Source organism: Schistocerca cancellata, chromosome 2, assembly GCF_023864275.1.
Source record: "Schistocerca cancellata isolate TAMUIC-IGC-003103 chromosome 2, iqSchCanc2.1, whole genome shotgun sequence".
Lineage (NCBI taxonomy): Eukaryota > Metazoa > Arthropoda > Insecta > Orthoptera > Acrididae > Schistocerca > Schistocerca cancellata.
Genome location: NC_064627.1, coordinates 594,333,944 through 594,347,732, shown reverse-complemented (window position 1 = coordinate 594,347,732; position 13,789 = coordinate 594,333,944). Strand labels below are relative to the sequence as shown.

General features: G+C 37.4%; 1 protein-coding gene across 1 annotated transcript in view; it reads right to left on the bottom strand.

Annotated features, from left to right (window-relative positions):
• The window catches only part of LOC126162232 (obscurin), a 720,647-nt gene that overhangs the window by 250,607 nt on the left and 456,251 nt on the right, over positions 1-13,789 (bottom strand). The window contains exon 31 of the mRNA XM_049918601.1: positions 7,772-7,889. Within this exon, the coding sequence (XP_049774558.1) occupies positions 7,772-7,889 (118 nt within the window). The remainder of the gene's footprint in view (positions 1-7,771; positions 7,890-13,789) is intronic.

Below are 13,789 nucleotides of genomic sequence, written 5' to 3'. Positions count from 1 at the left end.
GATGGATAATCCAAATTTATAAAAATCTATCCTGTCAATAACTCCACCTCTGCTTCCACAGTAAGAAAACTTGTGAGTGATTACACACTGCACGTGGGGAAACCTGCCACCTTTCTGTCAGATAATGCCACCTATTTCAGATGTAATAGATGGAAAACAAGAAGTGAAACATATTTTGATATCAATGTTCAACCCCCGAGCCAACCCAGTGAGCTTCCAAGAGCTTTACTGGTTTGTATATGCATACACTCAGCGTACTAAATGGATACGGTATGTTCTGCTGCTCGAGAACATCTATAACAAACCTGTCTCATGAGTCAACAGGCATTACACCCACTGAACTCATGTCACCCAAACCTGAGTCAAATTAATGACTTAAACGATTACTGCAGATACCAAGACAGGTGACAATAGAGGAAAAGTTTGAGTAAGCTTTAATACCTTTAGACAAACAGGCATAAATCAGAAGACACCAATGTAACAAACAACAAAAGGCTATTCATGAGAACTGAGAGAGCAATCTTGTCTTGCTGAGGAGTAACCAAAACCTCTAGTCTAAAAATTGCCAATGAAAGGTGGCAATTCTTATACACAGGGCCACACTTGATTGTAAAGATACTGCATGAAGGTTGCTACCTTGTTGCACACCCAAGAACTTTAACAGTGAAAGGATTATACCCACACCATGATTTGAAACCATTCATTACTGCAGAACAAATGAACATTAATGTGTCATGGTGTATGAAAGAAGAAACAAAAGTTTTATTCGTGTAAATACTCATTGAAGTATGATTTCTGTGCTTTATTAATTGGTATCTATGTATGTATGTCAGCAGTTTTAATTTTTTCCTATGTTTGTAATTGTATGTATGTAATGTTTTGCTTGACTCTGAGGTGGTAACTAAAGCCCCAGAAATTTCAATGTTTTTGACATAGGAGTCACAATGGTATGGTAATCATATTAACAATTTTAAGCAAAATGAGCCCTCCTTGAGCAACTATAGCATGATACATGGGAATTTTTTGCTTTTATGATTTTGACTTACTTACTTTGCCTTTACAAATGTCTGCTTGTGTCTGTGTATATGCGGATGGATATGTGTGTGTGTGCGAGTGTATACCTGTCCTTTTTTCCCCCTAAGGTAAGTCTTTCCGCTCCCGGGATTGGAATGACTCCTTACCCTCTCCCTTAAAACCCATATCCTTTTGTCTTTCCTTCTCCTTCCCTCTTTCCTGACGAGGCAACCCTTGGTTGCGAAAGTTAGAATTTTGTGTGTATGTTTGTGTTTGTTTGTGTGTCTATCGACCTGCCAGCGCTTTTGTTTCGTAAGTCTCATCATCTATATATATATATATATATATATATATATATATATATATATATATATATATATATATATATATATATATATATATATATATATATATATATATATATATATATATATTTGTAATAGAAGGAAACATTCCACGAAGGAAAAATATATTTAAAAACAAAGATGATGTGACTTACCAAATGAAAGTGCTGGCAGGTCGACAGACACACAAACAAACACAAACATACACACAAAATCCAAGCTTTCGCAACCAACGGTTGCCTCGTCAGGAAAGAGGGAAGGAGAAGGAAAGACAAAAGGATATGGGTTTTAAGGGAGAGGGTAAGGAGTCATTCCAATCCCGGGAGCGGAAAGACTTACCTTAGGGGGAAAAAAGGACAGGTATACACTCGCACACACACACATATCCATCCACACATACACAGACACAAGCAGACACTTGTAAAGGCAAAGAGTTTGGCAAAGAGTTTGGGCAGAGATGTCAGTCGGGACGGAAGTACAGAGGCAAAGATGATGTTGAAAGACAGGTGAGGTATGAGCGGCGGCAGATTGAAATTAGAAATTAGCGGAGATTGAGGCCTGGCGGATAGCGAGAAGAGAGGATATGCTGAAGGGCAAGTTCCCATCTCCGGAGTTCTGACAGGTTGGTGCTAGTGGGAAGTATCCAGATAACCCGGATGGTGTAACACTGTGCCAAGATGTGCTGGCCGTGCACCAAGGCATGTTTAGCCACAGGGTGATCCTCATTACCAACAAACACTGTCTGCCTGTGTCCATTCATGCGAATGGACAGTTTGTTGCTGGTCATTCCCACATAGAATGCATCACAGTGTAGGCAGGTCAGTTGGTAGATCACGTGGGTGCTTTCACACGTGGCTCTGCCTTTGATTGTGTACACCTTCCGGGTTACAGGACTGGAGTAGGTGGTGGTGGGAGGGTGCATGGGACAGGTTTTACACCGGGGGCGGTTACAAGGGTAGGAGCCAGAGGGTAGGGAAGGTGGTTTGGGGATTTCATAGGGATGAACTAAGAGGTTACGAAGGTTAGGTGGACGGCGGAAAGACACTCTTGGTGGAGTGGGGAGGATTTCATGAAGGATGGATCTCATTTCAGGGCAGGATTTGAGGAATATATATATATATCTTACGAAGGAAAAATTATATATATATATAGAGAGAGAGAGAGAGAGGGGGGGGGGGGGGGGGGGACTTCCACGTGGGAAAAATATATCTAAAAAGAAAGATGATGAGACTTACCAAACAAAAGCGCTGGCAGGTCGATAGACACACAAACAAACACACAAAATTCTAGCTTTCGCAACCAACGGTTGCCTCGTCAGGAAATAGGGAAGGAGAGGGAAAGACGAAAGGATTTGGGTTTTAAGGGAGAGGGTAAGGAGTCATTCCAATCCCGGGAGCGGAAAGACTTACCTTAGGGGGAAGAAGGATAGGTATACACTCGCACACACACACATATCCATCCACACATATCAGACACAAGCAGACATATTTAAAGGCAAAGAGTTTGGGCAGAGATGTCAGTCAAGGCGGAAGTGCAGAGGCAAAGATGTTGTTGAATGACAGGTGAGGTATGAGTGGCAGCAACTTGAAATTAGCGGAGATTGAGGCCTGGTGGATAACGGGAAGAGAGGATATATTGAAGGGCAAGTTCCCATCTCCGGAGTTCAGATAGGTTGGTGTTAGTGGGAAGTATCCAGATAACCCGGACGGTGTAACACTGTGCCAAGATGTGCTGGCCGTGCACCAAGGCATGTTTAGCCACAGGATGATCCTCATTACCAGCAAACACTGTCTACCTGTGTCCATTCATGGGAATGGACAGTTTGTTGCTGGTCATTCCCACATAGAAAGCATCACAGTGTAGGCAGGTCAGTTGGTAAATCACGTGGGTGCTTTCACATTGTCTGCTTGTGTCTGTGCGGTTGGATATGGGTGTGTGTGCGAGTGTATACCTGTCCTTTTTTGCCCCTAAGGTAAGTCTTTCCGCTCCCGGGATTGGAATCACTCCTTACCCTCTCCCATAAAACCCACATCCTTTCGTCTTTCCCTCTCCTTCCCTCTTTCCTGATGAAGCAACTGTTGGTTGACAAAGCTTGAATTTTGTGTGTATGTTTGTGTGTCTATCGACGTGCCAGCGCTTTCGTTTGGTAAGTCACATCATCTTTGTTTTATATATGTATACAGGGTGTTACAAAAAGGTACGGCCAAACTTTCAGGAAACATTCCTCACACACAAAGAAAGAAAATATGTTATGTGGACATGTGTCCAGAAATGCTTACTTTCCATGTTAGAGCTCATTTTATTACTTCTCTTCAAATCACATTAATCATGGAATGGAAACACTCAGAAACAGAACGTACCAGAGTGACTTCAAACACTTTGTTACAGGAAATGTTCAAAATGTCCTCCGTTAGCGAGGATACATGCATCCACCCTCCGTCGCATGGAATCCCTGATGCGCTGATGCAGCCCTGGAGAATGACATATTGTATCAAAGCCGTCCACAATACGAGCACGGAGAGTCTCTACATTTCGTACCGGGGTTGTGTAGACAAGAGCTTTCAAATGCCCCCATAAATGAAAGTCAAGGGGGTTGAGGTCATGAGAGCGTGGAGGCCATGGAATTGTTCTGCCTCTACCAATCCATCGGTCACCGAATCTGTTGTTGAGAAGCGTACGAACACTTCGACTGAAATGTGCAGGAGCTCCATCATGCATGAACCACATGTTGTGTCATACTTGTAAAGGCACATGTTCTAGCAGCACAGGTAGAGTATCCCGTATGAAATCATGATAACGTGCTCCATTGAGCCTACGTGTAAGAACAAACTAAAATGAGCTCTAACATGTAAATTAAGCGTGTCCGGACACATGTCCACATAACATCTTTTCTTTATTTGTGTGTGAGGAATGTTTCCTGAAAGTTTGGCCGTACCTTTTTGTAACACCCTGTATATAGCACACACACCCATATCCAACCGCACATACACAGACACAAGCAGACAATGTCTGCAAAATGTGTGCAAAAACAGACAAAAACTGTGTAATCACAGAAATCAAGTGACTGATATAATTATCAGTGAGTTCAATTATTCAGTTAAGTATTTAGTTGAGTAATGCTTCACCTTACATGCATGTATCCTTAGAATTGTTCATTATGAAAAAGAGACAGGCACTGTGTCTCGTGAGTGGAAATGAGATGTGTTTACTCACGAGGCACACAATATCAGATCAAAATAATGCACCTGAATGCTGCAATGCCAGGTGCACCAACCATGAAAACTAAAAACGCTGCAACCCGACAAGCCTGTGACGAATACTCATCACAATGCCTACAGACGATGTGGGATGTTAGAAATGCTATGCCACAATAAAAAAGTGATGCTTTGTGTAGGTTGTTGAAAACAATGAGTGCCTACAACCAAAATATGTTCAAAAACTGGAGTGACATATAGCTTCATATTACGTACAAGAAAATTCACATACAAAGATAAATGTGGAATGAATGCAAACTAACAAAACTTCTTTACAGCTAAACTGCCATTGCTGTAACATATTAATCCTGTATTTTGTGCTATTTCATGTACTCGTGGTAATCATCATGGTAACAAAGTGAGCATGCAGGACCAGACCAGCTGACCGCCTGCGGGGCAGAGCCAGATTCAACAGCTGATTGCCGAGAGAGGCGTGTACCTGACCTTGAGGCAACGCACTGCACCAACCAACCACATGTTGAACCATGGACTTCTGTTGCAGTGTACCACACCCACATTGCCACCACCAACGCAACTAATGAAGAATTAGTTATTTATTCACAAACTAAGATTGTGAAAACTTTGTACTTCTGCAAACATTATCAGCATGAACTGTTTATCAAACCTTTTTTTGGCAAAGACTTTTGAATTAATTCATGTTTCCGATATACAAAAAACAATCTTTCAAATGAATGTCATAATGTCCTTTACGTAACAAATATGTTTTTGTCAAAATTATTGAATTGGATGGATAAAACCTTCACCTCTCTTCCTCTCCCTCCAACCCTTCTGCGTGAACAAGGAGCCACTGGTTCCAAAAGGTTGCCAATAACAACCGTCTTTTATGTGTATGTTCTGCCGCCGCTTGGTGAACAGATTGTTTATCTATCCAATTAAATAAATAAGTTTTTGTGAATTTCATAATCATAACACAATAATTTTGATTTCTAACTACATTCTTCGTAAGTGAAGTAACATAATCTGTAAAGGACTTGGTAACAGTCTTAAGACTCTGGGTTTGGTTTTTAGGAGTATCTGGTTTTTCCCATTGCCTTTAACTGGAATGGAGGAGTCAGTCAATATCTTTCCAGGGAATGTAAATTTGCCAGACTGTTTTCAGTAATTGTAATGTACAAGTTGGCCAAAAGTCAAGAATACAGTGCCCATAATGTCATCTAATACCTAAAAACTTTTAACACTCAATTAATGTAATCATGCTTAACCAATCATGAGCGTTCTGAGAAGGAGCTGATACATATTGTAATCATGAACTCAAACTAACGTAAAGTGTCTCTTTCACAAGTGTGAACAAGGTGGTCAATTGCGACAGTGCAGACCCAGTAATAGTGTAATTACCGTCCACAAAAACGATGTGCATTTGTGGGCCAATGATCCCTGGAGGCCATTGGACTGTTTGCCCTGGGGAGAACAATATATATTCATATACAATTATGAACAGAGCAATGAATTAAATCTTTTATGATTCTTGAAAGACATATGTAAAAATGCACAGGAAAAATATTTAAAATTCAACTTAACTGTATTTAAAAAGGATATTGCTTTATTATGTATATTATTGTTTGTTGTATGTTAAAAATATTAATAACTGTGAAACAGTCAAATGATTTTATGCAATTACTTATTCTGGTCTTGATCTTGGATGAGGATAGATGTGAGAGACATTGTAAGTGTACTTATATTGCACTTTGGTTAAATACATGTGTTTATTTGCTCTTAAAATGTTTATTCATGTATATTTAGCATCCCTATATGTTACTAAACTAATGACTTATTTTTCCACAGTATCAGAACATGCAATACAGCATGAGGTTATAATTTATTGTTGTCAGCCATTTGCATGACCACAATATTTTATTTGAATATTGGCAATATTAAAGGGCACAGAGCGGTGAAAATAATTTACAAAGTTTGCATTTTAATTACATTATCTAACTTCATCATCATTTTAATTTATATGCAAAGATGAGAAGCAGTTTCCATTAAATTCTTGTGGTTGCCACATAGCAGCTCTTTTGTCTCAGTTACATGAATTCACAGAAATTAACTTACCCTGAAATGATCAGTGATAAATGTACCACACAATAATATTTCTCTACATGAACCCACATATTAGTTTCTATGAAACTGCAATGCAAAAAGAACCTGAGATATTTTGTTAACATATGTCTTATTATGGTGTTTCACACTGCTTTTTATGTGTTTCATATTACGGGCATCAAACCTTCGAATAATATTTCCATTAAAAAAAAAAAGATACCATGTAATTTGTCTGTGATAAGTAGTGTTGTCACTTCAGTGTTTGTGGTGTAATTTGATGTGTAATCATATGTTATGTGCCTAAAATCATACAATTTAATGAACTGCACATGTACACAAAATTAGAACACACCACTTGACACACAGAACAGAACACAACAACATACACATTGAAAACAACACAGGGCCTATGTCAAGCAAGAGACAACACTTGTGTTATCAGCTGCTATGATTACTATTATGTTCGTGACAAACACACATAAGCGTGCTGGCTTCTGGACTCAATAGTTTCCTGGGTAAAATTTACATTGGGCATCATCTGTTGCCTGACATAGTACCACAGGAACATGTAAAGAGGCCAGAATGATTCAAGCTTAGGAAATTTTGCAGGACAGCAAGATAAAGCTTTGGAAAAATCTATAAATCAAGTTAATAAATAAATCATCTGTACAGTATTGAGAGTGACTTGAGAAAGACTTCCTCAGTAACAAGCAATACAAATGTTGAGCTTGTTCTCTCCTCAGGCATTATGATTGGCCCAAGCTGAGTAGCTCCATGAATAAGTTAAAAAAAGAGTAGGTAGATTATAGAAAAATCTTTAAGTGGAGACAATGTCTCTTATGGAAGTGCCCCTGTAATGATTTAGTGTGAGGGCAGCAACTGTTTAGACAAACTTATATTTCTTGTTACACTTTATGTAATTCATTTTCCAGTTGGAGTAACAATGTGTCTGTATAAAAATAATGTAACAGACATGCTCCAAATCAGTTTACCAGAAACATTTTAAGTGTTGTAAGTTTCTGGAGTCACATGAAATATATGTAGAAATATGAAAAAAATGACCTGGTTCTAATGAAAAGATGCTGAAGCATATTAACTTACCACACCAACATCAGATTCCTGAAAATGCTGAATACTGAGACTGCTTACTACCAAAGCCTCTGAATCTGTTTCTATCACAATATGTTCACCACTTTGCAGTTCCTTTCCATCTTTGTACCTGGAACACAAGTAACTTATACATGAAAACACAGCTGTAAGAGAGAAGATTATGTATATAAAGTTTAACTCACAAGTGTAGGGCAATTATTGTTGTAATATGTGTGGCAAAAAAATCAGTATTTAGCATTTTTTTAAAAAATCTTCAAAAGTTCTAACACAATCTAAAAGTAGACAAATTACTTTTAAATTCTGAGGGTTTAAAATCTTTTGTTAAAGTGTCTTTTTGGTTGCTTTGGTGTAACTATGAGCACTTGGTGTTTTTTTACTCAATGTTATAATTTGTAATAGAATTTTCATGTAATAGTTTTATCTTGTTAACATCTGAGCAATAAATGTCTGTTCCAATCAGATACCATCTGTAAAATTCTCTGCTAACAGATTATGGGCCCAGACTGTGTACTTCAGTATAATATTCCAAAATCCTATAGCCACTGGAGGAAATTAGTGGCAGGATGTGGCACTTTGATATAACATAATTCCTAATACAATGGTTTCTCTGAATACCAGTTCATTGCTTCCTCAGCAGAAGAACTATAGTACATGCCAGTTTGCTGTGGAATTGTGCCAATGGCAAAATAATGGATGTAACTAAAGTATGCACAGGAAGAGCCAGAATTGTGATCTCCATGCATCTGTTGATATGTGCTCATTTGCAAGATATCTCTATGGGACAATACACTATGAATCATCAACTGATTAAAAATATTGCTATCTCAAGAAGTTTGAAAATATGCATCATAAAGAGATACGTTGCACAGGACTATTATAACTGGCAATTTGAATGTGGCTTGAGAGAATACTATTTTGAATTTGTTGCAGAATAAATGCCAGACATGCTGAAAGGGATATGTGGTTCCATTTTCCAGAAAAAATTAGACAATGGATTTTAGAAGATAAGTTAGCGATAGTATAACAACTGAAAAAGCTGAAACTTGATTTTTTATGACTGTTCCAGAGTACTTTCACAGAAAGGAGGGAATCTCTTGTTATGTTAGCATTTAACAAGGGTTGTCACATGCAAGAGAACAATATCTAGGTACGAGAAAGGGCTAACTATTTATTGCCTTATAAAGGAACTTTCCTATCATTCAAATGAAGCAGCTTCTGCAAACCATACAAAGTCTTAGCAGCATGTTCAACAAATCCAGAACTTGAATCGGTTAATATTGGTTTCAAACAACAAACAGGAATGATCAATTATTAGTATTTTATAGCTTTGATTACAAAAATAGTGATTGGAAATATGCTGAGAGTCTCACAACTGCAACACTATACAGATAAATTACGTGTATTCTGAAATATACATGAGAGGCCATCTGTTTTCTTAATTATGCTGAAAAAAATACAACAAAATTTATGGAAGGTATCGCAAATCACTTGTCCACCCAAAAGAAAACACTTTAATACTTAGTTTAACACAGCAGCTGCTTCATTAAATAAAAAATTAATGAGGTCCTGAAGAAAGAAGTAAGAAGGCTACGAGTCAAAGTGTTAGGTAATGAGAATAATTCATTAGAAACAAAGACTGGCACAAGTTAGCTACCAGTGATCAAAACAATGAAAATTATTAAGAGCATATCTTCATTGCAGAGGGAAAAGAAAATATACGTACAATAGTCTCACATAAACTCTTCTTTCTCATGAAGAGGTGAATACTTCAACTGGTATAATCTGTATCACTTCAGGCAGAGGGGTTGCCTTCATAGTCTTGGATGTTATTGAATTTAGCATATGTTAAAATTTGGGAGTAAGTATGAAACAAATATTTTTTTGTTTTCTCTAAAAAATTCCTGCCCCGAGATACAGGCCTCCAAAGATGACACAGCGAACACTATTTTGAAGATGTGAATTAAATGCTGTATCTCTGTAACAGTTCTAGATATTTTGTTAGAGTTTTTTTTTATTTGAAAGATAATTGCTTTATCATTACAATGGTAGCCTCCATTTGGACATATCTCTCAAAGTTCTTTTATTGTCACCTTTTGTTTTTTTTTAATCATTTACAGAAATTTTTTTTCAAGAATGCCAATCCAGAAAAGTTAGATTATTATCTGTTAATTAGTACCATGTAGTACTATATTCCCTGTAAAGGAGAGCTTCCACTTTTACGTTTATTTTAATTTTTAAAAATATTTTTTTTTTAACTTTCAGTGGTAACGTATGTTTTCAGTGAAGTTGTTTCTTACTCATTTCTTTGTTATAATGTTTATTTCTATTGTCTTCATTGCTGCTATTTCTTATCACTTTCTTTGTTACAGTTATTTCTTTTCACTTTCATTGTTGCAGATATTTCTTACACTTTGTTGTAGTTTCTTGTCAGTTTCTTTGCCATGGTTGTTCATTGCAGGTTTTAATTTGTTTACTGAAGAGGCTTCTAAGAAATCTGAGAACACCGAGTGAGTTCTGTGTTCTTGTGAGGAATTTACCAGTTGGCACAGTTGTAGTGTGTTTTGTGAAAAGGACTGTTTGGAATGTCTTCTGACTGGGGCCACAGGAGAGTGAAGTGTGCTGACTATTTGCATGTCCATAAAAGAGTGATATATAAGACAAACAAACAAAAACAGACATTGTTCAGGTTGGGAATGACTGTTCTCATTTGAAGATGCTGTTTCAAAGTGAAAATGTTTCCAGTGATGACTTTTTGTGTTCTATATGTTATGACAGAATAACAACAATGATAGTACCTGAACAAGGTGAAGCCTTCCATGGTGCAGATGATGCAGATTTTGCGTCAATAGAGGAAGAATTAAATACCTTGAATCAGTCAACTACAGAGGTAGGTGTTAGTCCTGTTAAGAAACCACAGTCAGTGCAGTCCAGTCATAAGCTAGCTCTATGCATCAAGAAAGTGCAGAGAAATTACTAAAGCTATGGATGAATACACTACAGCAAAACTGACCACACTTTCAAAGTAGAAATTACATCTTCAGAGGAAAATGAACCAAAGCATTCTCACACCTCTTGCCAGGAATTTATCACTAATATTAACTCAGCTGTTGAATACTGTGTAGTGAAAAGGTGCAAGATTTAACTATTATTCCAGAGAAATTTTCAAAGAAAACAATTTTGAACCATGCTCCGTCACTATCAAAGTACATAGTAGACAAATCAAGAAATGTGAGGTCTGTTAAAGGAGTCTTTGGAAGACCAGATCCCTATTATGGCCATCCTGTAGAAGCACCTCAAGTTCAAAAATCACAGTCATTTCATCTGGAAGATAAATGGGACTGTTCTCACCAGAGTGTCAACGAAAAAGACACTATAACTGTAACAGTTTAAGGTCAAAAAGTTGTGAAAGTGAAGTGGTACGTGACTCGCAGCATTAAAGAAACTTTTGCAATTTGTAAGAGCAATTACGGTATACAACTTCACATATTGGAAGATCAAAATTTTATGCACTACGACCTAAGTGGATAGTTCCACACCCACCTAGAGATGTCTCTATATGTGTCTACTGCATGAATATTGAACTTTGCATGGTAACTTTGAAGAACATACTGTAGCATGCAACATATGAAACCTCCACTGGTCATGTGAAGTAATTAGTAGTCTGTGAAAAAGCGAGAGACTTGTTTGTTTCAAGAATATGGTGACTACCCTGGAAAGGGAGGACTGTCTTTGCAGACATTTGGCCTGGAAGATGTAGCAGATAACTCTGCAGAAATTACATACACGACATGGGAGGAAAATAAACTGATTATGAAAACTGTGACCTTTGACAGTGTCATTGATGAACTTGGTAAATGGTCAGTGAAAGCAATAACACCAACAAATGAATAAGTTGCAACAACAACACATTGCACAAGTGACAGGGTGTGTACAGACCGAAGAACTATGTTTAGTGCTTCACTGTGATTTTCTGAGAACTGGTCTGTAATTGCCCCACAAGAAGTACAAGGGCATCATTGGAGTAATGACTAAGTTTCAAATTTTACAAGAGTGACATATTTTCAAAACAAGATCACAAGTGTTGCAGTTATAAGTGATGGCACGGGACATGACATGCTTTGCTAGCAATGTGCAAAATTCTTCAACTGCAAACAGGGGCAGAGAAGATCATCATTATTTCTGCTGTTGCTCCTACTCATTTTAAAAATTGTTCCCAGATGTTTGAATTGAGTAAGTCACTAGTGTCAACTGACTGGGTATACAGTGCTACTGGTCACGGGAAGGAGCCTGGTGATGGTGTAGGAGGCCTGCTGAAGCACCGTGCTACAAAACATAATCTTTCCAACCAAATACAGCTGCGATTCAGAATGCTGGGGATTTTATGAGAGTCATGAAACTTACACATCCACAGCCCTCATTCTTTTGTCCAAAGAGAAAATAGAAGAATTCAGTGAGCAGAAAAGAGAAGAATGGTTCAAACAGCTACTCCTGTGAGGGAATTCAGAAGACACATTTTTGGACTCAAATTGATGGGCGAACTCATATTACATGCACTTTAAAGAGCAGGAAAGAAGAAATTTTGTTCGTTTGGCCAACACCTCAGAAACAGCAGGATAATATTCAGATTCACAACTTGAGAAGGGGGATGTTCGTGGCATGCGTGTATGACTGACTGGTGGATTGCAGAGATTATAGACACCAGTTATGAGTTAAATGAAATTGCAATGAACTTTATGCTACCACAGGGACCAGGTGCTGGATATAGGTTTCCAGCTGAAGGACAGCAACAAAGCCATCAGTGCTCACTTCCTGTTCACAATGTTTTGAAGACTGTAAGTACTCCAGTTCCTGTTGGGCAACAGGAAGGCATCACTCTATATCAAAGGAAGATACTGAAGCAGTGGAACATGTTTTTACTTCACTGAATGGCTGATTTCAGTGCAAAACAGAGTGCATAGAAGTTGTGTAAATTGAAACCTTTAAGTCTTTGGACCTTTCACGTACTTTTGGAACCATTTAAAATGCTTGAAAAATGGGTCTCTTACTCTAGGTTTTGATTTTTACGTGCCTGTTATGTGATAATGTGGTAATAAAACAGATTTTATATATGGCAAAAATTTCAATTGTTTATAAAACCTGTTAAACCTAAAAGTGAAAGCTCTCCTTTTCAGGGAATGTAGAACTATATAGTATTAATCAACAGAAAAAAATCAAAATTTTATGGATTGACATTTTTTAAAAAAAAAATTTCCATAAATTATAAAAAAGTTCAGAGTGCTATAGTAAAAGAACTTTGACAGGTAAGTCCAAATGGAGGATTTCTTTGTAATCATAAAGCAATTATCTTTTAAATAAAAAAAAAACCAAAAAATATCTAGAACTGTTCTAAAGGTACAGTATTTTAAATTTTTTTCCAAAATTCGCATCTTCAAAATGGTATGTACAGTGCAACCTTTGGAGGGCTGTATCTCGGAGCAGAATTTTTTTGGAGAAAACAAAAAAAGTACTTGTTCCTTACTTGGTCCTTCATTTTAACATATGCTAGATACAATATCATCCAAGCCTATGAAGGTAAGATTGTTTCCTAGCTTGTCTGAACTGATATGGACTATGCCAACACAAGGCATTAGTAACAACAAGAATACTGTAAGTACATGTGTAGTTGCACAACTAAGTGTACCACCAACTGGACAGACAGTGACCACATTGCAACAAAATTCTTTTATTATATTTCTGAGCCTCAGATTGCACAAACTGATCCATTATTGGTTTCACCTTGGTACCGGGTCACCACTGGGTGAGCTGTTTAAAAAGAAAGAAAAATCAGGATAGTAAATTACTAGGATACGATTTGTGTGACCCCAGACACTAAAAGAATTTAGCCAGAGCAAATAATGATATACAGAGAATCATTTTCTGTGTTTAAAACTCACAAGTTTTAATGTAACAGAAGATACAGGAAAGTTAATGCTAAAGGAATGAGTTGACTTATGCAATAAAATTTTCTGC